Raw genomic sequence first — 23,390 nt, 5'->3', positions numbered from 1 at the left:
GCTCATCATCACTGGTCATTAGAGAAATACAAATCAAAACCACAATGAGATACCATCTTATGCCAGTTAGAATGGCAATCATTAAAAAGTCAGGAAACAACATACGCTGGCGAGGCTGTGGAGAAATAGGAACGCTTTTACACTGTTGGTGGGAGTGTAAATTAGTGCAACCATTGTGGAAGACAGTGTGGCGATTCCTCAAGGATCTAGAATCAGAAATACCGTTTGACCTAGCAATCCCATTACTGTGTATATACCCAAAGGATTATACATCATTCTGCTATAAAGACACATGCACATGTATGTTTATTGCAGCACTGTTCACAATAGCAAAGACTTGGAACCGACCCAAATGCTCATCAGTGATAGACTGGATAAAGAAAATGTGGCACATATACACCATGGAATACTATAAATATATAAAAAAAGATGAGTTCATGTCCTTTGCAGGGACATGGATGAAGCTGGAAACCATTGTTATCAGCAAACTAACACAGGAACAGAAAACCAAACACCACATATTCTCACTTATAAGTGGGAATTGAACAATGAGAACACATGGACACAGGGAGGGGAACATCACACAACGGGGCCTGTTGGGGGGTAGGGGGCTAGAGGAGGGATAGCATTAGCAGAAATACCTAATGTAGATGACAGGTCGATGGATGCAGCAAACCACCATGGCACGTGTATACCTATGTAACCTGCACGTTCTGCACATGTATCCCAGAACTTAAAGTATAATTTTAAAAAAAGGGGAAAAAAGTAAAAAAAAAATCAACAAATCAGCAAACTACACAGAAGAATATTAGAACAATTTCTCTCAAATTTTCCTTCCATTGAGCTTCCTGCCTGACCCTAGAGCTCCCTCACCTCTTTGGCTTACCAGCTCCCATCCTTCAAAGTTTCTGAGTTATTCTGTGGGGAATTTGAGCTACTCTCTTCCTTTAGGTCCAGGCCATCTCAGCTAGGTCCAGAGAGCCTCACACACCTCCCCAACTAAGCAAGCATCCCTGGAGGTATGTTCTTCATGCAAGGGCAGTTCCTGAGAGAATTTATTTGGTTAGCTCATAAAGGGATTATATTGTTTTCCCCTGCACATGAGAGAGAGTAGCTGAAGTCTACTGACTTTAATGAAATTCTCTGTGAAGAGTCTGGGAGGGACGGTTTAGGTAATCCATCTACAAGGGTGCTCAGAGAGTTTGGAGCGAAGCGATTGGTGTCGTTATGATGGCATTCTATGGCACAGTAGTTACAGTGCACCAGCCACTCTTTTAAAGACTTCTCAAGTGTTCATTCATTTAATTCTTACCACAACCCTGTGAGGGACTTCCTGTTATTGTCTCCGTTTTACTGGTGAGGAAGCTGAAGCAGAGAAGTTAACTACTTTGCCCAAGTTCCTTTCCTCCTTTGAGGATAAGGAGCCAAAGGTTCAGGAATGCCCAAATCACATCCCTCTTCTTGTCCAACCGCCCAACCTCTCCACAGGCAACCTGATCAGCCACCTTTATACAAAGTACAGTATTCAGATTGGAATAAAAATATATCTCCTTGACTTCCTGCTCTGAGAGGTATTTCTTCTCAGACTCCCAAAAGCTGGATTGAGGAACATGGCTTAGTTGGTACAGTATAGCAAAATGTCCTGCTTGTTGAAACTGAATTTGTGATTATCTTCTTTTTCCTCAAGAAGTCATTGAGGGCTGTTGTATCCCTATAAAAGGAGAATTTAGAGTGGCCAAATAAAAGGGGGCTGAAGTAGTCTCATTACAGAAAAAGAGAGTGTGAGCAGCCTTTTAGTAGTTGATTGCCTCAAGATGTGGTATTCAGCCAGGGTGAAGGGAAAGTAGTTGGGGCTGTGGATCTGGAGGTTTACAGAAGCCTTTACCCATCCTGAGACTCAGTTCTGCTGTTGGTCTTCAGAGAAGTGTCTGCACCTGCTGAGAAGAAATCACACCACTGCACTCTAGCCTGGGCAACAGAGCGAGACTCTGTCTCAAAAAAACCAAAAAACAACAAAAAAAAAGAAATCAGACATCTAAATTTGTACAAAAAACTAATAAACCTCTGGAAAAATGGACTCAGAATAAAGACATGTACAAATAAAAAATATTTGGAATGCGTACTAAATGCCACTGAATTGTACACTTTAAAATGGTCAAAATGGTGAATTTTTTGTAACTTTTACCCCAATGAAAATTTTGGAACAAAAAGGGGAGATAGAACTATGGGTAGAATACAGAAGAATCAGGCCAGGGATGGTGGTTCACACCTGTAATCCCAGCACTTTGGGAGACTAAGGCGGGAGGATCACTTGAGGCCAGGAATTTGAGACCAGCCTGGGCAACAGAGTGCAATTGCCATCTCTACCAAATATCTATGTTCATATATATATATATATATATATATATATATATATATATATATGAATCATACCATTTGATGTGATGTCTAGTAATTGCTTTAAAATACTTCATCAAAATGTGGGGGATGAGACAAATTATGCAACATATTGATAATTCTTGAAGCTGAATGATGGGTACATGGGGATTCATCATTCATTTTCTATAATTTCATGTGGGTTTGGAAAGTTCCATTGAAAATGTTAAAAACAACCCGCTCCTCCTGCCAAATCATTTGAAAACTTAATTTGGGGAGTTTCTTAGAGCTGAATTGACCTTTAAATATTATTAAGTATTAAAGTCTCTAGTAGCTCAGAGTTAAAGGGTATTCCCAGCAAGTTTAAGAGATGAGGAAGGGCCCTGAATGTGAGCCAGAGCTACTAAAGTAGGATGTGCCACAGGCCACCTCTCTTTCTGCTCTGGTTCCTGTGAAACATAGTGCTTGTTCCAGTAACGTCACCTCTAGGAATGTATCCTCAGGAAATAATCGTTCACATGTGCAAACCTGTATGTGAATAAGGATGCTTTTCTCAGTGGGTTTATAACAGTGAAACAAGGAAACAAGGTAATGAATGGCTCTAAAGAGGCTGGTTTAATAAATCATGGATACAAGTAAATAATTGGATTTAATGCAGTTATGAAAAATAATCTAAACACCTTGGACCTCAGTTGCCTGGTTTTTAAATGAAGAAAGCCAAAGAAGAATTGTATTCCTCAACTAGTTTTAGGAGGCCAGCAAACCTTTGATACCAAAATCTCACAAAGACATTATACAGAAAGGAAAATCACAGGTGAATCTCTCTTACAGACATAGATCTAAAAATCCTAAACAAAATATTAGCAAATTGAATCCAGCAATATATAACAATTGTAATAAATCAGGACCAAATCTTGTTTATTTCAGGAATGCCTGGTTGGTTTATTATTAGAAACCCAAATAATGTAATTTAGCATTTTAACTAATAAATGAGAAAAAAGCATATATAATAGATACAGAAAAAGCATTTCATAAAATTCAGCATCCATTGATTATTTTAAAAACTTATGGTAAATTAGGAATGGAAGGAAACATTTTTAAACTGATAAGTGGTATTTACTAAAAACCTGCAGCAAGCATCCACTTAATGTTGAATTGCTCAAAGTGGTCCCTTGAGTTCAGGAATAGGACAAGAATGTCTCTTCTCACTAGTTGTACTCTAGGTCCCAGTCGATGCAGTAAGGTAAGAAAAAGAAATGTATATGGATTGGGAAAGAAGAAATAAAACTACCATCATTCACAGATGACATGCTTGTGTATGCAGAAAATTCTAAGGAAGCTACAGATTAAAATTATTAAGAGAGATTAGCAAAGTCAGTATACAATATCAACATCAAAAGACCAGTTATATTTCTATATACCATCAACAAGCCCTTAGAAAATGAAATTTAAACCAATATTTAATTTATAGTAGTATACACAATTACCTTGAACTAAATGTAATAATAGACGTACAAAACCTCAAGCAAAAGTTATGAAGCTTTGTTGACAATGTCAAGTGTGTGTGAGGATGTGGAGCAACAGGAACTCTCAAACACTGATGGTGGAAGTGGGAATTGGTACAACTTTGATATACAGTTTGGTGGTATCTAGTGAAGTTGAAAATATACACAATCTATGAGCCAGCAATTCCTCTCCTACATATATACCTTGTGTGTGCACATATGTACCAGGAGACATTAAAAACATGTTCTTAGCAACATTTTTCATAATTGTCCCCAACTGGAAACAGTCCAAATGTCCACCGACAGTAAAAGGATAAATAATTTCTTGTAAAGTCATAGAATGGAAATCTGTAACACAATACTGAGAATGATGAACCGATGCCGCATGCAACCAGGTTGAATCTCAGAAGCATAATTGTAAGGGCAATGAGCTGGATATAGAAGGATATATGCATTATAGTTCTATTTATATAAAGCTCCAGAAACAATAGTGTTTGGGCATCTATATTTGAGTGGTAAAGCTATAAAGGAAAGTAAGAAAGCAACAGCTAAAACTGTCATGAGAGTGTTTTGTTTTGTTTTGGAGAGAGGAAAGAGGTTGTGATTGGGCAAGGACTTATGGGAATTTCTGGAGTTCTGATCTGTTCTGTTTCTTGATCTTTATGGTGATTTGCTTTATAATAATTTGTTAAGCTGTAAATTTATATTTTATGCACTTTCCTCTGCTCCCCCCGCCCCCCGCTTAAAGAGTGTTTTAGAATGTGGAAATTTTAAGATAAGATCTATCTCAGGGCTTGTTGTAAGAATGAAATGAAGTATAAAGCCATGTAGAGCTTGTAGAATATGCCTGGCACTTTGTAAGACCTTAATAAATGTTAACTATCTAAACACAATACAGATTTGCTGTTATTATTGCTTCTCTTATTTGTTGCCAACCCTGCCCCATTTCCATGATATTTGTTGCCAATGTTTCTCAGCTTACTGTTGGTATTTTATTTCTGTTAATGCTGTCTTCTGAGTTATCAGTCTTCTCCTTTATACTTTCTTTCATTACTCTTAACCATAGAAAGTTCTCTCCAACCCAGAGGTTTAACATGTATTGTGTTGCAGCTTTAAAAGGGGTTGCTTTTGAACATTTGATTCTTTTTATTCATTTTATAACAACAAAATATACGATTAAAGAAGAATTAATACATAATTGCATAAAATCTACATTTACTGCTCAAATGTATCTGGGATTCATATTTAGTGTCATGGGAGAAAGGAAATTGACCTTTTTTCCAATCAGGTAATGAAGTTCCCCCCAGCACCATGAATTGAACAATTTATCTCTCCTCCACTCATTGTTGCAGCTGTCTCCTCTTGCATACATCAAATTCAAAACCATTTGCACCAAAAGCATAGACTGGAAACTTGATACCTGAACTGAATGTGATAATGCAACTCTGAAGGGGGAGGGGATGGTTGCCAGGCAGCAGGAAGGATAGCTGCAACAAGAGGATGTGAAAGAAAGGTGGCCTGTGTCACACAAGTATTCCTTAAAGGCTGCATCCTTGTGTATGGCGCACAAGCCACTTGCTGCTATGATATTTGGCTAATTATGTCTGTTGACCTTGCTTTCCTCATGTATCATCTTTATATAATAGTAACACCTACCTCATGGGGTGCTGTGCACATGATGGCTAACTCAAGTAAGGAACACAGACTTTGGGATCAGTCAGTCCAGTGTCTTATCCTTGACTGTACCACTAAATAATTACATGACCCTAAGTACGTTTCCTAACTTCCCAGCCTGTTTCATCATCTGAAATATGTGTCAATTAATAGTAATTAAATTAATAGCAAGTTAGAAATAGAAAGTCATGCTTATCTTAAGGGAGTTGCTATGAAAAGCTAATAATGCATTTTAAAGGCTTGGCACTGGGTGCCTGGCATGTAATAAGCTTGGAATAAATCGCACTTGCAGTGATTTTAATTTTTATTGCTATTGTGGAAGGATCAGGAAGGGAAAGAATATTCGGCAAAAGACACTGAGAAGTAGGCATCAAAAAGATCTGGGAGAGGGAAACCATGAGACGGATGTCATGGAAACAAGGGAAAATAGTATCAAGAAGGAGGGAGATATTGCAAAAGGAGGTCATTCAAAGGCTGGTTTCTCCTGACAAGACAAAAGAGCAATTTTCATCTCTTGGCGACTAATGAGAATGAAGGGAGAAAAGAAAGGAAAAAACAATAATTATAAATGAAGGGTATCAAACACAAAATTTTTTAAAAGCCTTCTTTCACTTAACCCTGTAATCACTCCAAGTCTTCTATGTCTTCCAATTAGGGAAAATACATACTTCTTGAATAAAGGAAAGCCAGTGTGACACAAAATGAAATAAAAAGTCTCACTTTTGCATCATTTTGGTGAAGTAAAAATTTAGACAGTTTCAGGTTTACACAACAGAGGACAGGATGGGGGGGGAAGGAAAGGGGATGAATTACACAGCAGGATTTCAAAGTAATGATCTTGAACTCCAGTGAAAAGGAGGATGGGGGTAGGTGTAGCATTTATTCCTCTTTTCACTCTACCTGGTTTCAGAAAGAAATTATGACAGCATATCTAGGTAAATCATTCAATAGCATTTATAGAGTGAATTTGAGAAAAGGTGAGCAGCAAGTGGAACTATATTCTAATCTTGGAGAGATGAGTGGGCAAATCCCCTCCAAGGATAGACTTTGGGAGAGGTAGGGAGGAATAGGGGGCTGTAAGAGCCAGGTAGTGTTGGGGGACCCTGTGGCTTTGGGGGCTTGATGAAGCTGCCTCCTGCGTGGGTGGTGGGGTCCTCTTTGCCTGTGGTGAGATGGAGGTGGCTGCCAGGAGCCAGAGGTGCCCCAGAGGGATGCAAAAAGTGGGTCTCTTGGACCTTTACTCCTGCTCAGTTCTCAGCTAAAAGGTCAGAGGCAGAGGGGCCCTCCCAGTCTACTGGCCATGAGCATTAAGGAGGCTGAGGCTTAAGGCCATCATGGAATGCGGAGGAGGGGGAGATGGTGATGGGCAGAGCACATGACGCTGAGCCTCCATCTCCCTCCACCAAGAGGTGAGTGTGGCTCCAGGGAAGGGGAGTGGTGGTAAAGTGAGATTGTGATAAAATGGATGGAGCAAGGGGGATAGGAATGAGATTGCGGGGATATGGATGAAGCAGGGGGGATCTGAATGAGATTGTGGGGATATGGATGGAGCAGGGGGGATATGAATGAGATTGTGGGGATATGGATGGGGCAGTGGGGATCTGAATGAGATTGTGGGGATATGGATGGAGCAGGGCGGATAGGAATGAGACTGAGGATACAGATGGAGCAGGAAGGATCTGAATGAGATTGTGGGGATGTGCATGGAGCAGGGGGGAACTGAATGGGATTGTGGGGATATGGATGGAGCAGGGGGGTATGAATGAGACTGTGAGGATATAGATTGAGCAGAGGGGATAGGAATGTAATTGTAGGTATATGGATGGAGCAGGGGTGATAGGAATGAGATTGTGGGGATATGGATGGAGCAGTGGGGATAGGAATGGGATTATGGGGATGTGGGTGAAGCAAGGGAAAGGGCCCAGGGAAGAGCAGAGTTGGAGGTGATTCTGGAAGGAAAGCACTCCAAGGTGGATTCTGGGCCTGGCAGCCCCGGGAAGGCTGCATTGGGCTCCTTGCAGTGTGTGGCTTCTACTCCTCCCTGGGGGCCTCAGCCTAGACCCTTTTGTCCCCATCAGCCTGCTAGCCTAATTAGAGTCCCAACCTCCACTCCCCCTACAACATAGCCCAGGGTTCTGTGTGAAACCTGTGGGTCTGCAGTTTCTGCCAGGCCTCCTGTCCCTGTCACTGTAGATGGGAGCCCACCAGCTTGGCCATCATACCCCTCCCCCTCTCCCCTGTCCTCCTGTCCTCCACCTACATAGCTCTGTGCTCCTTTCCCTGAGGTGCCAGCTCTGGCTGCTGCACACCCTGTCTTGTCAGCCCAGGGACCCCCTCTTTCCTCCCAGGCAAACTCCCTCAGGTCCTCAGGTCTGCATTCATTTCACTCCACTCCTTGCCTTAAATGAAATCATTCCCCCTGCTCCTTGCCAGTTTTGACCTCTTTGTGAAGATAGGGACTACTGTACCTACCAGAAACTTGGGACCCTCAGGGATAGAGGTCACATGTCATATTTTATCACCCTCTAATCTGAGGTCAAGAGATGGGGCAGGAGTAGTTGTCCCTTCCCAATACAAACAGGAATGGAGCCTCTGGAATACCCATTTTCAATTTTTGTCCCCCCCCCCCGTTCCCCATCTGATGTCTCATGATATGTTCAAGAAGAAAACATTGGAACATTATTAACTCATGGGTGCAGGGGTTGGCTCTATGACCTAGGAGACAGGTCAGTTGTGTTAAGGGGTTGTATGGGAGATATTCAGTCCATTTCAGCTTCCTTTCTCCTTTCCTATAAATGAGGTCGATAAAAACCCCTCCTCATGGTATGACCCCCCCTTATAGTTTCTATATTTAGTTTCATTTTTCTTTATCTTTCTAAAAGTAACATCACACAGAGACATGAAGTTAGATATTTATATATATTCATCGACATAGAAGTCCACGAGATACATTATTTGGTGAAAAATACACAGTATAGAACAGCACTTATATTTGGTCACTCTTATCTATACATATATCTATCTGGGTACACAGGTACAGGGAGATATCTGGAAGGACATTCACCAAAGGGCTGACAATGGTTACAAAAGGGTGCTGAGTTTCAGGTAATTTGTACTTTAGTTTTTGTATCTTCCTTTATTTTTGAAGGTTTAATGAAAAGATGCTCCTTTCATAAAAAGTATAAAGTCATCAAAGAAATAGACACATGGAGAATAGACCCTTAAGCCAGCAGAGAAGAGAGCAGGGACAGAGGTCACACCACTCCCCATCCACTGTGCTGGTATGCAAGACCTCTTCTCCTTCCCAAAGGAAAACTGCTTTGTGGATTAATTCATGCAGTTAGAAACCCACCCCCCTCTCCTGTTATTCCCATTACCAGACTCTGAATACAGTCAAGGACTCATTTAGGGCTGGACTAGATCCTTACTGTGGCTCAGAAGCATCACTGTGTTCTCCAGGGACCTCTTTTGACCTCTCCTCTGTATGTGTCAGCTCCTGCAGGGTGATGATCAGATTCTCAAAAAGCTGGGCCTTGTTGCTCTCATTGTCACAGGTTTCTTTTGAGTGGCCCTCCTCCCCACAATATGAATAGCGGGTTGTGTATTTTCGCTTCCTGGCTCTACGAATATTCCCAGGACCATCATTCTTATACCCAGAACCACCACTGGTAGAAAGAGACTGAGCCCCAGAATTGTTGGGGGAATCAATAAACAGCACTTGATCCAGAGGTCTGGCTCTTCCTCTGAAGGGAGGGGCACCTGTAGGTGTCAGTGAAGGGTACAGAGACACCACCAGGATCACATCCTCATCAGAGTCATCAAGGGTATCATCTATTTCTATCACGTTGCAGTTAACAGTCAGCACTGCTGATTGCTATTGGCTGGGCGCCCTGAAATGCCACAGGGCTGGCTGCCCTCTCCATTATTGGCTCAGACCTTTTCGGCAGCTTCCGTTTAATAAAAGCATCATCCCAATCCTCTTCCTCCCTTATCATCTTGATTAACTCCAGGAAATTGGGAAGCCGCTCCTGCTTATTTGCATACATCCTGAGAAGATGCTTAAGCCTGAAGCGCAGGTCCCTATTCAGCTCAGCGCCTAAAAGAAGCTGTTGCAAGCGAGTCTGGTTTGCATCTTTCTCAGCTAGGATGCCTGCCTGAATAGCATTCTGGAGCTGCACCTCTAAACGGATCACATAAAGGGAGGCTTTCTCCCCTTGTGCCTGCAGGGTGTTAAAAAAATTTACCATGGGCAGTCACACTGCTTTCAGACTCCCCAAACACCAATTTCATTGCCCGCAAGAAATCTGCTACACTTAGGTTGGGGTTGGCCGCCTGAAGCAAACGCATGACCTCCCGGGCAGGGCCCCTAAGTGTTTTCATCAAGCGCTTGAGTTTTTCCTCCTCAGACATACTCCAATCTGGCAGGACCCCATTGACTTGGATCAGCCAGTTTTCAAAGGTTTCTTTCCCCTGGGCTGGCACCACTCTTCCTGAGAACAACTTCATGTTTCTCTCTGCCATTTTGACCACTAAAGGACAGAGACTCCTCCCCAGAGACCTCAACATGGAATGGGCCCAAGGCGGCAAAGGTGCATTCTGCTGCCTGCTGTTACCCACACACGCAGTGATGCTAGCCATAACTGACGACGATAGGGTATCTGAATACAACAAGATGCTCGCGCTTTTTGGAAAAGCCTTATCTGCAGGATTCTCCAAAGCAACGTTCCTGGGCTGTGCCTGCCTTATATTTCAGTAGGGATTCTAAGGAAAGTAAAAAAGGTTAATAAGATAGTGGGCTGTGGGGAAGCAGTCTGCAGTAGCATTCTCTATCTTCCTGAATAGCCTTGCAGTGCATTTTATATCTGCCCAGTGCCTTAACAATACCCTGCAGGAGACTGGCAATTACAACATTCCAGAGCTAGCAGGTGTCCCTGGGCTAGTAGGTAGTTTTTCAGAGCCACATCCATCCCCTCCTGCCTGTACTCCAGGAGGGGCGACAACTGTTGCTTCTAATTCTAGATGACATAGTGTTGGGAGCTGATACTGGGCCCTCAAAACGGAACTCAATGGTTGTGTGTCACAGATTTATGGTAATAAGAAACCATTAACCTCATGGCCTCAGGTCTCAATCACACCCCCTTGTCAACGTTTCCCCCGTTATTTCTCAGATTCTTACATGAGCTCGGAAACTAGCGTTCGCCTTTATTTTACTTGCAGCCTCTGCAACAGGTGCCTGCCGTGAGAAAATTAGCCTCTGGGGTACGGCCGACTTTTGTCCACTGGGTGTCGCAGATCCCAGTCCTCAGGGCCTCAAGACTGTGCCGCGAAGGAGGGAAAGGAAGGGTTGGAAGCAGCTTCATCTGAAAACCTGATACCTCCCCTCCACCGCCTCCACTGTCGCCAGGCGGAAAATTCCCTCTCCCATCTTCTGAACGCAAGCCAAAGTGCCTCCTGCACTCCCGCTCATCCCCCTTACATTTCCTCCGGGAGACCCTCGCCCTACCAGCTCTGCAATCCGCCGCACAGAATTCAAGTTCGGATTCGGCTTTGATGACCTGCCAGGGAGAAAGAGACTAGAAGTTGGATAACCTCCCACCCTCATATTCCTTCCCAGGAAGAGATGAGGAGATGCAAAAGGGGTTCAAGACAGCTTGCGATCGTCTCCTCCCGCCCCTTGCCACCTCCCCGAACACACCCCGCCCCCGACACCCAACAACACCCCCGACCTACGACAACACCCCCACCCACCTTAATCCAGGCAAATCCTAAATCCTATCCAGTCGGCAGCATCCAGATGAACCACAACTCCTTAGCGCAACCAGGCCAAGGGAGTGCTCCATCCCCTGCCTCGCAGTTACTGATTCTCCAAGCCGGGCGCCGCCCAGTCCTGGCGGGGCTTCCCCCACCCCTCTCCGCGCCGGGCAATCGCGCGTTCTTTCTTTACCTGTGCTCCACTGGTGGGCAGCATGTGCTCCCGCGTCCACAGCTCTGTTTCGCCTTCCGGTCCCCATAGCTCTGCAGGGGAACGGGATCTCTGGCGCCTCCTCGGCCGCTAAGCGACCCGGGGCTGCCCGACCTAGCGAGTGCGCACGACCGCCCAGCGAGGGGTAGCCGAGTCGAGGCAGCACGGTTCCCAAGGCAGCCAAGGCTGCGCCCACCCTCCAGTTCGGCCCTCCGGGCAGCCGCGGTTGCTTTCAGTCTCTGGCGACTGAGACAAAAGAGCGTGACGGGCCGGGCGACGCGGCCAATCAGCGGGGCGAGGGGGCGGCCTCGCCGCACAGCCTCCGGCCCCGAAGCTACTGCTAGCAAGAAGGGGGAGCGGGCCGGTTGGCCGGCGGGCCGGCGGGCGGGGGCTGCGGCAGACAGGCGCGGGAGGCGGCACGGCGTCAAGTGCAGCTCGGACGCACGGACTGGGCCCTTTTCCCTTTCATCCGTGAGTTTGCTGCTACCCCATCTCTTCCCTTCTCCCTATCCCCTTACACCTCGGCTCTCCTCTGGGCTTTTAGACCGGATACCTTAAACACGAGGTGGGACAGAAACCAAGTGAACAATGAGAGTTCCTCCCCTTTGTATAGGGGGAAGCGGGGAAACAGCGTTTACTGAGTGCTTTCTGTGTGCAGAGGCGCCTGCATGGACATCTCCTTTCCTCTTCTCAGCAGCCGTGTGAAGGAGGTAGTAGTGTGCCCATTTAACAGGAAAGGACTGAAGCACCCAGGCAGTACAGTTAGGAAGTGCAGAGTTAAGAGCTCACACCCAAGTCACCATGTCTGACTTCAAAGGCTGCCCCTTGCCAGCACTCCTCTATTCTGTCAGATTAAGGGATAGTGGAGAAAAACCAAAGCCAGATGGGAGGACCAACTTGGGATTGCATAGAATTGGTGAGCAAGAACCATTATCTCCATTTCACAGATGAAGAAACTGAGCCAGAGAGAGACAGGTTACTAGTTTTGGCCTGTATCCTGCAGCAAGTAAGTTACAGCATCCAACCTAGCACCGTCTGTTGCTCTCTAGATGCTAATTCGTTGCCCTGCAGCGCTGCCTGGAGAGTATTTTTGCACAGGTAGTCTCAAACCATCTCAACAGCAGTCTCAATGTGATAATAGTGCTGAGGGAGGGGGTGAGGAGGTAGTGGGGAGAGGGCTGAGGGAAGATGAGGGCAACCTTTATGGTGCCCATTGTACAGAAGAGGAAACTCTTCTTGACACTTTTCTTTCTTTCATTTTTTTATTAATCTTTTTTTCTTTTCTTCTTTTTTTTTCTTTTTACACAACAAGCTGCCTGTTTTATAAAAGCAACATTATTTCTACAGCCCTTTGTGACCCCAAAGAGGCCAGGCTCAGAGAGGTAAAATGATTTGTCTGAAAATACAAGGTGAAGCCAAAATTTGAACTGAGTCTCTGAATCCAGAACTCATGCTATTAACCAAAGTGTGAGTACAAGGTGAGCTGCCTCAGAATCATTTTGGAGAGCTTGTTATAAATGTAGATTATTGGGCCTTACCCCTGGGGGACTTTGATGTAGTAGGACTAGGGGTGAAGAGTGTGATTTGTAGTTTTAACCAGCCCTGTAGTTGATTCTGAGGTGTAGAGAGATTCATGAACCACTTTTCTAAACACCACCACGTGATGCTGAAGGTTATAAGTAAATGGGCCTGCCATCAGTGTATCTGTCCATGGCATATCTGTCATGAAATGTAACTCCAGAGCACAGGTTCCTACCCGAGGTCCTTCCTGGAATTGTATGCAAAGAATCTGGACTCCGTACATTCTTCTGAGCCCACAGCTTTGCAGATTTTCAAATGGGTCTGTCATAACGTCTTCCTTCTTCAAGCCATGCTTGATGAAGAAGTGTGAGAAATAAAACCCCATTTAACCTAACCCCCAAACCACAGCTCTCTGTTGCTGATATAGCTCTTTCATTTCCTGGCTCAAGGACAGGTTGCTAGGTTGCCCTTCTGTGAGCTCTTCAGGGTACTTCTCCTTTGCTGGATTTGGCATCACTGGCCCCAGAGAAGGAGCAACTCCATGGAAACGGCATTCAGGGCTGTCCAAAGTGAATGGCCATGAAGGCAGTGGCTGGAAAACCTGCTCCATTTTTCCCTGACTTAGAGAGCAGGTATTACTTCCTTTATGTATAGTGTGGCTAGGAGGCTTCTGTGGGGCTTGTTCTTGACTCCTGATGTTTAGAAGCAAGTAAATAGTCTGATGCCCTTCCGCTGCTGTTGGCTTCATCTTCAGTCTGCCAAGGTACTTCACTTGCTCCTTTCCGCCCTCTTATTTACAACCCCAAGATCTAGAGTTCCTTGGAGTAAACAATAAAAATTTGGAGATAAGCACCTTCCATCTCAGGATCATGGTCTGTGGATGGAACAGTGGGGTAGTGGTGGTGGAGGCTGGAAAGTGTGGATGTATGGAGAAGGCAAGTTGCTCACCTCACACACTTAGGGGTGATGCTGGCAGTTGCTCTTAGGTTTCCTTCAGACTTTTGCTTCTGCTCCCCCATCCCGTGACATCTGACCCTTACCTCCCAGAAGAGTCTTGTTTAGTGTTTAAATTGGCTTCATCACCAAATTAGGTATTTGCAGCTGGACTTGGTAGGGATGGAATCACATAGGACCAAGAATAGATCTCAGTGCTCTGACAAAAATAATGACAGGAAATGGATTGTGTAAAGGTGCCAGGGTTGGGCTACTAGAACAAAGCGAGGGACTCTTCATGCAGGGATGGGGGTAGTATTTGCAACCTGGCTTCAATTGGATACAGGACATCCTATCTCTGGCCTCACATGTATGAGTGTGTTCCAACTGATGGCTCTAATGAGACCACATTTTCTAATTTCAACAAATAAACCTTAAAATCTTGAAGGTTTGGAGATAAGGCTTTCAGTTGAAACAATAATAGCTGCCTTTGGCTGCCTTCCTCCTTTGTGCCAGGAACTTTCTGTCTGTTATCTCTTTTAAGCTTCTTAGCAACCCTGTTGAGACAGCTATTGTATCCCGTTTTGCAGAAAGGGAAACTGAATTTCAGGGACATTAAGTAACTTGTGTCAGGCTTCACAACTTGTAAGTGGAGGCACTGAGACTGCAGGCCAGGGATGTCGAACTCCAAAGCCCATGAAAACTCTTCTTTGCTGCCTTCCAAACAAGCAGTCCAAAATGCATTCTGTAGATAACCCAGTTCATTAGACCAATTGCAGCCTTTAGAACAATTTAATTGTTATCTTGCCTTTATTCCTATTATCTCATTTTTAAAAAATGAAACTACTAATATAACTTATGAAGCAACTTATATACCAGGTGCTGTGCTAAGCACTTTCCGTACTTTGTCTCATGCATCCTTCATGACAATCATTTTACATATAAGGATACTGAGGATCAGCGAGATGATGAAACTTGGCCAAGGTTATAAAGCTAGGAAGTGACAGAGTGAAATTCAAACCCAGGGCTGCCTGTATCCAGAGCCCATCTCTGTGCCCTACAACACAATGCAGCGGAGAAGACAAATGTGGTCCTCATCTTAAATGGGCTTCTCTCTGTCAACCACAGCTCTATTTCCTTCTCACCACGTGGGGTAGGCCAGCCCCATGCACAACTCATACTCTTAAGCCTATGTGCCTTAGGCCACTTCCTCAGCCTAGAATGCTTGCCCTCACTCCCCTAACTAACAACAGCCTATTCTACTCTACTCAATTAAGGATTGAGTCATATGCCCCTTCTCAGGTGGAATAAATTGCTCTTGTCTTTTTGCTTCCACCTTCATTACTGTACCCTTTATTTTGTCTTTCTGTAGAGTTTAGCACACTGTTGACCTGTCTCCCAAGCTAGTTGACTAGATTTCTAAGCACTTGAGGGCAGGCACCAAGTTCTATTCACTCTAGCTCTATGGTGGTTTACCCACAATGATTTAGTGGATGATCAATACATGTTTGTGAGCAGACCAAAGGACTGGCTGAGAGATGCCCTGAATGAACAGACAAATGCGTTCATTTGTGGCTGGATCCTGGGGCAGTCACACAGGCTACCCATGTGGACTAGACTGGCTGGGAGAGTCTGGAATCCTCTGGGCTCATTTTACTAGGCTGTAAACATAGGAGGCAGGTCATAGGGTACAGGTGATATCTGCTTAAGGCCAACTCTAGGTCCATTCTGTGGTCTATACTTTGAATTCATGTGAAGGGGCCAGGCTCTCCTAGATTGCTTATGTTGCACCTTCCTATTTGTGGAAGTAAGGGCTTCCCTGCCTCCCTTGGGAACAGAAGATTTGTTCCCAAATGCCCCTGTATCTGGTTATGGCTGTCCCGAGAGCATCCAGAAGGAGCATGCGTTCTGTGGAGACAGATAGTGAAGTCCAGAAGCATCTTTTTTTGATCCTTCTTATCAAGGCCACCATGTTATGGATTCTCAACCACTTTGTCTCATTTTATGTTATTAATCTCTGCCACAACGTTTTGAGGTGGATCTTAATACCCCTGTTTTGTAGCTGAAGAACCTGAGACTGAATGAAATGTCTTGTCCAAGGTCACACAACTAAGTGGCAGAGGCAGAATTCAGTCTCGGGTCTGTCTGCCCTTTCCAAAGCCTGGCATCTTAACAGAAAATACATGGGAGAAACACGAACTCCCCTCCCATAAAATGGAAAGGATTGGATTTATAAAATGGATTACATATTAAGGTTAGATGTTTCTCAATTATTGTTCACCTTTATTCCCCCAAAATGATTTACAAAAATGGCAGAAGGAGTTGGGGATTGAAAAGTACAATTCCTCTATCAACTATTGACCTGAATGCCCCAATATCACCCCCCTCTGACAGATACAGTATGGAGATGACTAAAAATTATTTTGCCCTTTCTGCTCCATTTACAGCTCAGGTGGGTAAGGCTCCAAGATGTCACTGAATTTCTAAAGGTCACACATCAAGTTGATAATAAAACTCACTTAGAATGCTGGTATCTCATACTACCCCACCTGCTTCCTGTCCTTTCTGGGGTAGGTGCGATAGTTGGGAGTCCTTGCACTGCCAAATCCTAGCCCAGTTTTCTTTCTGCTAAATCATCCTGCCTCATGGTGTCAGTGAACATGTTTATAAATGGTAGGGAGGAAATGGAACATTATTGCACTCTGAGGTAGAAGAAAGGATAAATATTTACTTCACCACCTGTCCTTATTTAGGTGAAGGTAAGACTTTGGAAAGAAGATCTTTGATAGGAGAGCTGAGGACTGTTGGGGGCTCCTGTAGATTTAGCAGCCTGGGTATCCGGGAGGAGTCCCCTTTGGCTCTGGAGAAATGGAAGTGGGGCTTCCAGGGGCCAGAGGTGGCCCAAAGGGATGCAAAGAGTGGGCCTCTTGAGTTTTTACTCCTGCTCAGTTCTCAGCTAAAGGGTCAGAGGCAGAGGGGTCCTCCCAGTGTACTGGCTATGAGGGTAAAGGAGGCTGAGGCTTAAGGCCATCATGGAATGTGGGGGTAGGGGGAGGTGGTTATGGGCAGAGTACAGGAGGCTGAGCCTCCATCTGCCTCCACCAAGAGGTGAGTGTGGCTCCAGGGGAGGGGCGTGGTGGTAAAGTGAGATTGTGAGAAAATGGATGGAGCAAAGGGGATAGAAATGAGAATGTGGGGATATAGATGGAACAGGGTGGGGTTATGAATGAGATTGTGGGGATGTGGATGGAGCAGGGTGGTATGAATGAGACTGTGGGATATGGATGGAGCAGGGGGGATAGAATGAGATCGTGGGGATATGGATGGGGCAGGGAGATAGGAATGAGATTGTGGGGATATGGATGGAGCGGGGGGTATAGAATGAGATTGTGGGGATATGGATGGAGCAGTGGGGATAGGAATGGGATTGTGGGGAGATTGATGGAGCAATGAGATTGTGGGGATACGGATGGAGCAGTGGGGATAGGAATGAGATTGTGGGGATATGGATGCAGCAGTGGGGATAGGAATGGGATTGTGGGGAGATGGATGGAGCAGGGAGAAGGGGCTAGGGAAGAGCAGAGCTGATGGGAGTGATTTTGGAAGGAGTAGTACACCAAGGCAGATTCTTGGCCTGGCAGCCTCGGGAAGGCTGCAGTGGGCTTCTTGCAGTGTGTGGCTTCTACTCCTCCCTGGGGACCTCAGCTTGGACTCTCTGGTTCCCCATTGGCCTGCTAGCTTAATTAGAGTCCCAACCTTCATGCCCCCATCACATAGCCCAGGGTTCTGTGTGAAACTTGTGAGTCTGCAGTTCCTGCCAAGCTTTGTGTCCCTGTCACTGTAGATGGAAGCCCTCCGTCCTGGCCATCATGCCCCTCCGCCTCTCCCCTGTCCTCCTGCCCTACACCCACACATCTCTGTTCCTTTCCCTGAGTTGGCAGCTCTGGCTTCTGCACACCCTGTCTCATCAGCCAGGGACCCCCTCTTTCCTCTCTGGCAAACTCCCTCAGATCTGCACTGAGCATTCATTTTTTTTCTTTAGATCCCAAAATTCCTTCATATGTCCTGGCTTCCAAGTTGCTTCTCATACTAGCCATCTGCTTCCTGGCCTTTCTGGGGTAAGGAGCAATAGTTTGGGGTCCTTGCACTGCCTATTCTATCTAGTACAGTGGTTCTAAGCCAGGAGCAGTTTTGCCTCCCAGGGGACATTTGGCAAGGTCTCAAGATATTTTTGGTCATCACACTGTGTAAGTCACTACTGGTGCTACTGGCACGCAGTGAGCCGAAGCCAGGGAGCCTCTGAACATTCTCGAGTGCAGAGGACAAGCGCCAAGAATAAAAAATTATCCTGCCCAAAATGTCAATAGCACTGAGGTTAAGAAACCCTGCTCTATTATATAGCTACAGGTCTTCAAGGTTAGGCTTAGAAGTTGCCAGGTGCTGAGCCTTTAGGCACTGAACTTCCAGAAGCAGCTGCTCTTTCCTTTCCTCACTTGCTGGAGGGGGGCTGGGCGTTGCCATGAAACAGCTACAACTTGGGCAGGAATCTATGGAGAGAAAGGCGAGGGGAGATTCCCCCTCCCCAAATTTAATACCAACTTTTAGAGAAAGCATTGCACTTCAACTGTTAAATGCCTTTCTGCCTCTACAAGATAGTGCCAGATTTTTTAAAACAGAATAGCAATGTATTATTCAAGTAGTTTATAAAATGCACAGTTTCATGTCGTGAAAGTTGATGCATTAAGTTTTGGAGTCTTCCCCTCCTCTATTTCATGTTTTTCAGTCGTAATCCTTTGAATATTGGAATATTTACTGTGTCAGCAAAATACTGTAGTGGTGGCTCTGTCCAGAAAAACTGATTGCCTTTCTTTTAATTTAAAGTTAATTAATTCTTAATTTCTTAAGGGTGTGCTTATATATCAGAAACTGGCTCAAAGAGTTGCTTGTTTCCGTCGACCTGAGTTTCTTAGGGTTCATTTCTAATTAAGCAATGAAAATGCTTGCCAACAGAATTAATTGGTCAGTCTAATCTCTTTTTTTCCACCCTTGCCAGTTTCTTCCATCTGCACCCAGTTGTCTTCAGCATGGGGGAGCAGAACCACTCTCCCGGGAAGGAGCTTCAGCACAGGACGCGAGCAGAGGCTCCAGGAAAGGAAAGCTGGCATTCCCAGGCCTACGCCCTTGGGGCCGTTTCCAACTTTATGTCTACTTTTCTGACCTTTCCTATCTATAAGGTTGTGTTTCGGCAACAGATCCATGCCATGGCAGTGTCAGAGGCTGTGAGACAGCTTTGGCATGAAGGTCCTCAATACTTCTACCGGGGAATCTACCCTCCTCTTCTCTCCAAGACGTTGCAAGGGACTCTTCTGTTTGGGACTTATGATAGCCTGCTGTGCTTTCTCTCTCCTGTTGGGCCACACACCCTGGGACACCGCTGGGCTGCCGGGCTCATGTCTGGCCTGGTGGAGGCCGTGGCACTCAGCCCCTTTGAAAGGGTGCAAAATGTGCTCCAGGATGGTCGCAAGCAAGCTCGCTTCCCCAGCACCTTCAGCATTCTCAAGGAATTCAATTCTTATGGGCTTTGGGGGCGGCTGTCACTGGGCTACTATCGTGGTTTCTGGCCTGTCCTGGCCAGGAACAGCCTGGGGAGTGCTCTATATTTTTCTTTCAAGGACCCCATCCAGGATGGCCTGGCAGAGCAAGGCCTGCCCCACTGGGTTCCTGCCTTGGTGTCTGGTAGTGTCAATGGAACAATCACCTGCCTAGTTCTGTATCCTCTGATTGTGCTGGTTGCTAATATGCAGTCCCATATTGGATGGCAGAACATGCCAAGCCTGTGGGCCTCTGCCCAGGATGTGTGGAACACTCGGGGCCGAAAGCTGCTCCTGATCTACCGTGGAGGCTCCCTGGTCATCCTAAGGTCCAGTGTGACATGGGGCCTCACTACGGCAATCCATGACTTCCTGCAGAGGAAGTCGCACTCCAGGAAAGAGCTGAAGACTGACTAGCTGCAGAAAGTGTGGCATGGCAGCTTTGTTATTCTAAATCTTCCCTGGTTGGTTCTATATAGCTTACTTCTTTGGCTCGGTTGCCTAATACAGCCATCCTTTAGCATCTATAAACTCATTGCATGGGAGAAGTTCCCAACTACCAACCTGTTGAGCAAGGACAAAGCCCAAAAGTATTCCTTAGTCAAAAAGAAACGTTCACCCCAGTCTCTCCACAGCTTCAGTAGCCTCAGAGCCAGGAGGCCTTTAAATAACATGTAACCCAGATTAAGTGTCATTCCTTTAAGGAATTCCTTGGCAATAAACAGAAACTTAAAAAGATGACCTTACTTAGGCACTTTGAGCTCTGGGACCCCTCTAGGTGTCCTCCAGACCAAACTGAGTGGAACTCCAATTTCAAAGAACTATGCTTGACTCTTAGGATGGGAATTCCATAAAACTTCTCAGATGGCTACATTTTCATGATATTGTTCACTGCCTCTACCACCACCTCTCACTTCTCAAGGCTGTGGGTCCTACTTTCAGGGTAGCAGCTGTGGCTGGAAATCCTAAATTAGGCTTGCATGAACTCGTCAGGTGCCACAAGAACTAGTGGGGCTGGAGATGGGAGTGAGAAGAGGCGTGGCCCATGGATGGAAAGAATAAAAACTTTGAAAGAAAAGATTTAATTACATGCAAAATAGAAACATTTGCTATAGTCTGCTTGGTGTTATCTGCTAGGACATTTCTGAGAGCAAGGTGATAACATTGCCTAGAAACCATTTGAGTTTCCCTAAGAAACCTGGAAGTGAAGTGACCATATCTCTTCACAGAAAATTGCATATTTTGTTGATGTGGTTAATGTAGTTACTATGACATAAAGATCAGAAATCTTAGCCTGTCATTCAGAGCCATTCAAAATATGGTCATCATATAACTTTCAACATATTGTCACTCCACTTACATAAACCCCAAACACTAGCCATAATGAACTATTGTTCTCTCCCCAGACATTCCATGAACTTTCCCATGGCCATACTTTGGCCCACACTATTCTTTCCACCTGCAGTGCTCCTTCTTCACGTGCCAGTCTACCAAAATCCTTCCAGTTCCTTGAAGCCCAGCTCAGAGGTCACCTTCTCTATGGAGTTCTTGATTTTCCCCAACTGAATGTGACATTAGTCTCTGTGATGCCCCTTTCTTTTTTTTTTTTTTTTGAGACGGAGTTTCGCTCTTGTTGCCCAGGCTGGAGTGCCAATGGTGTGATCTCAGCTCACTGCAACCTCCACCTCCCGGATTCAAGTGATTCTCCTGCCTCAGCCTCCCGAGTAGCTGGAATTACAGGCGCCCACCACCATGCCTGGCTAATTTTGTATTTTTAGTAGAGATGGGGGTCTCTCCATGTTGGTCAGGCTGGTCTCGAACTCCCAACCTCATCAGGTGATCCACCCACCTCGGTCTCCCAAAGTGCTGGGATTACAGGCGTGAGCCACCGCGCCCAGCCTCTGTGATGCCCCTTTCTAACAGCACTTCATACAGGGTACTGATTCCATTATGTCACTAATCTCATGTGACCCTTTGTTCTTGTATTCTTCAATACCTCCTACTAGACTGTAAAACTCATTGAAAGCAGGGATTTTTGTATGCATTTTAAAATCTTCCATTGTGCCTAGGTGCTCAATAACGTTGGTCAAATTATTGAATTGATTATCAAGCTGTGATATGGTATATCCTCAGGGTGCTGTCCCTTGTACATGACGATAAAGTTATTGACTCACTGTCAGCAAGACACATGCCTTTGGGCTGTGTTTTTGCTTTCTTTTAATAATTGATTTAGTTTTGTGCTAATGATAATGATGCTGCTACTGATAATAATAATAACAATAATAAAAATTACTTTCAACTGGCACATTTGATGAGTTTATATTACTGATGGCATGTTTGCTATTAGCACCAGTTCAGGAACTGAAATTTCACAAACAGAATCACACTGTACAACTGTACCATTTGTTTCAACTCTGGGATTTTGAGGATTTCCAAGATGACATGTGTTATAGTTTCCCCCTACAGATATCTTAGTAATGCCCTCCTCTTGCATCTCCTTACTGAACCAAATTTGTCCTCTATTTGTCTTACTTGGTTGTAGATTTAGCAGTGAGAACTTCTCACTGAATGCCACAGAAATTAAAGACATGGTTGTTGGAGGTATGATGTCAGAGAGCATTTGCCACCAAGGTTGGCAGAAAATGGCTGGTCCAGGAGAGCTGAAGATGAGCTTCCACATCTGCAGATCGGGATGTGTTGGGACAGTACTCAACTTGTGGATTCAAGGAAGTATGAACACAGAGTCTGCATAAGGAAAGGAAAAAGATGCATTCATCTCCCAAGTACACTGGTGATTTCCACTTATGTCACTCTGTCCATCCATGTCCCTTTCTTCATTTTAACTTCTTATTTAAAAATAATTTCAAACATTTAAAAATGTTGCAAGCATAAATAAAGCTTAAAGAACACCCATGTCCCCTTTACCCTAATTCCCCTATTATTAATGTTTCTCCCCATTTGCTTTATTATTTAAGTGTGCACTCTGTCTATACACACACAGGATATTTTTTCCCTGAACTATCCGAGAGTTGCATACATCAGTTTTCAATATTCCTAGATTCAATGTTTGTAGATCCAAATCATTTTTTAAGAGACCGTGTTTTATCTCTGACAATGGCACAGTTATTACAGAATATAATAAAATGAAAACTCACACAATATATGTGATATTGTGAAATATATACTTGGTCTTTGATCCTGTTTCTTGGCATACAACTCCTAAAATCCTTAGAATTTCCAAAGTGATATCTTTTTGTATGCTAATAATTGACTGATGGCTGGCAGCCCCTGGTTGCTTCAGGATGGGAACTGGTCACCAGGAAGACCAAGGCACCATTAGAGGGTTGGGACTTAACAGCCTCATTCCCGACCTCCAGGGAGGGGAGAGGGATGGAAGGTTAAGTTGATCACCAGTGGCCAATGATTTAATCAATCATGCCTACGCAATGAAGCTTCCATAAAAACCCCAAAGCACTGGGTTTGGAGAGCTTCCAGATAGCTGAACATGTGGAGGTTCCTGGAGGGTGGTGACCCAGGGAGGGCATGGAAGCTCTGAACCCCTTCCGCAGTACCTCACCCTATGCATCTCTTCATCTGTATCCTTTGATATATCCTTTATAATAAAGTGGTAAACGTTAAGTATTTCCCCAAGTTCTGTGACCCTTTCTGGCAAATGAAACCCAAAGAAGGGGTCATGTGAACTCAAACTTGAAGCCCATCTGTCAGAAGTTCTGGAGGCTTGGATTTGCAACTGGTGTCTGAAGGGCCTGGGAAGAGTCTTGTGAAACCTAGTCCTCAGCTTGTGGGATATGATGCTATCTCCAGGTA

The 23,390-nt window shown here is 44.9% G+C and overlaps 3 protein-coding genes across 4 annotated transcripts; 1 reads left to right on the top strand and 2 right to left on the bottom strand.

The window, feature by feature from the left end:
- Nucleotides 1-8,455: 8,455 nt before the first annotated feature.
- LOC134809303 (uncharacterized) lies at nt 8,456-14,057 on the bottom strand. Its single transcript, XM_063804235.1, has 4 exons — nt 13,987-14,057; nt 13,442-13,598; nt 11,500-12,023; nt 8,456-11,110 (listed from the first exon to the last, which is right to left on the bottom strand). The coding sequence occupies exons 1-4, from the start codon at nt 14,055-14,057 to the stop codon at nt 10,912-10,914; spliced, it is 951 nt and encodes a 316-aa protein (XP_063660305.1). The 3' UTR covers nt 8,456-10,911.
- Nucleotides 8,980-10,193, bottom strand: ZCCHC18 (zinc finger CCHC-type containing 18). Its single transcript, XM_063804049.1, is given in 3 exon segments — nt 8,980-9,411; nt 9,413-9,793; nt 9,795-10,193. Coding segments are annotated over 3 exon segments (1,212 nt in total).
- Nucleotides 11,828-22,742, top strand: SLC25A53 (solute carrier family 25 member 53). Of its 2 annotated transcripts, XM_016943220.4 has the most exons (3): nt 11,828-11,988; nt 12,830-12,995; nt 19,025-22,742. In XM_016943220.4, the coding sequence occupies exon 3, from the start codon at nt 19,056-19,058 to the stop codon at nt 19,977-19,979; it is 924 nt and encodes a 307-aa protein (XP_016798709.1). In that variant the 5' UTR covers nt 11,828-11,988; nt 12,830-12,995; nt 19,025-19,055; the 3' UTR covers nt 19,980-22,742. The 2 variants fall into 2 exon arrangements, with proteins under 2 accessions (XP_016798709.1, XP_009437709.2); XM_009439434.5 differs by lacking the exon at nt 12,830-12,995 and having other exon boundaries at nt 11,837-11,988; nt 19,025-21,867.
- The last annotated feature ends 648 nt before the right edge of the window (nt 22,743-23,390 follow it).

The sequence above is a fragment of the Pan troglodytes genome, chromosome X, assembly GCF_028858775.2.
Source record: "Pan troglodytes isolate AG18354 chromosome X, NHGRI_mPanTro3-v2.0_pri, whole genome shotgun sequence".
Lineage (NCBI taxonomy): Eukaryota > Metazoa > Chordata > Mammalia > Primates > Hominidae > Pan > Pan troglodytes.
The sequence above is the reverse complement of the archived record's forward strand: the minus strand, read 5'-3'. Positions and strand labels throughout refer to the sequence as shown.

Bases quoted from the DNA above. Each gene is read 5' to 3' on its own strand.
- LOC134809303 (XM_063804235.1), bottom strand. From the start codon at position 14,057: ATGGGGGAGCAGAAGCAAAAGTCTGAAGGAAACCTAAGAGCAACTGCC. The intron at 12,024-13,441 runs GTTTGGGGGTTA...GTAAGGGGATAG, and splicing joins ATCAGCAACAGAGAGCTGTG to GGAGAAGGGAAGAGATGGGG. The intron at 11,111-11,499 runs GTAAAGAAAGAA...TCTCCCTGGCAG, and splicing joins TGCCCACCAGTGGAGCACAG to GTCATCAAAGCCGAATCCGA.
- SLC25A53 (XM_016943220.4), top strand. From the start codon at position 19,056: ATGGGGGAGCAGAACCACTCTCCCGGGAAGGAGCTTCAGCACAGGACG.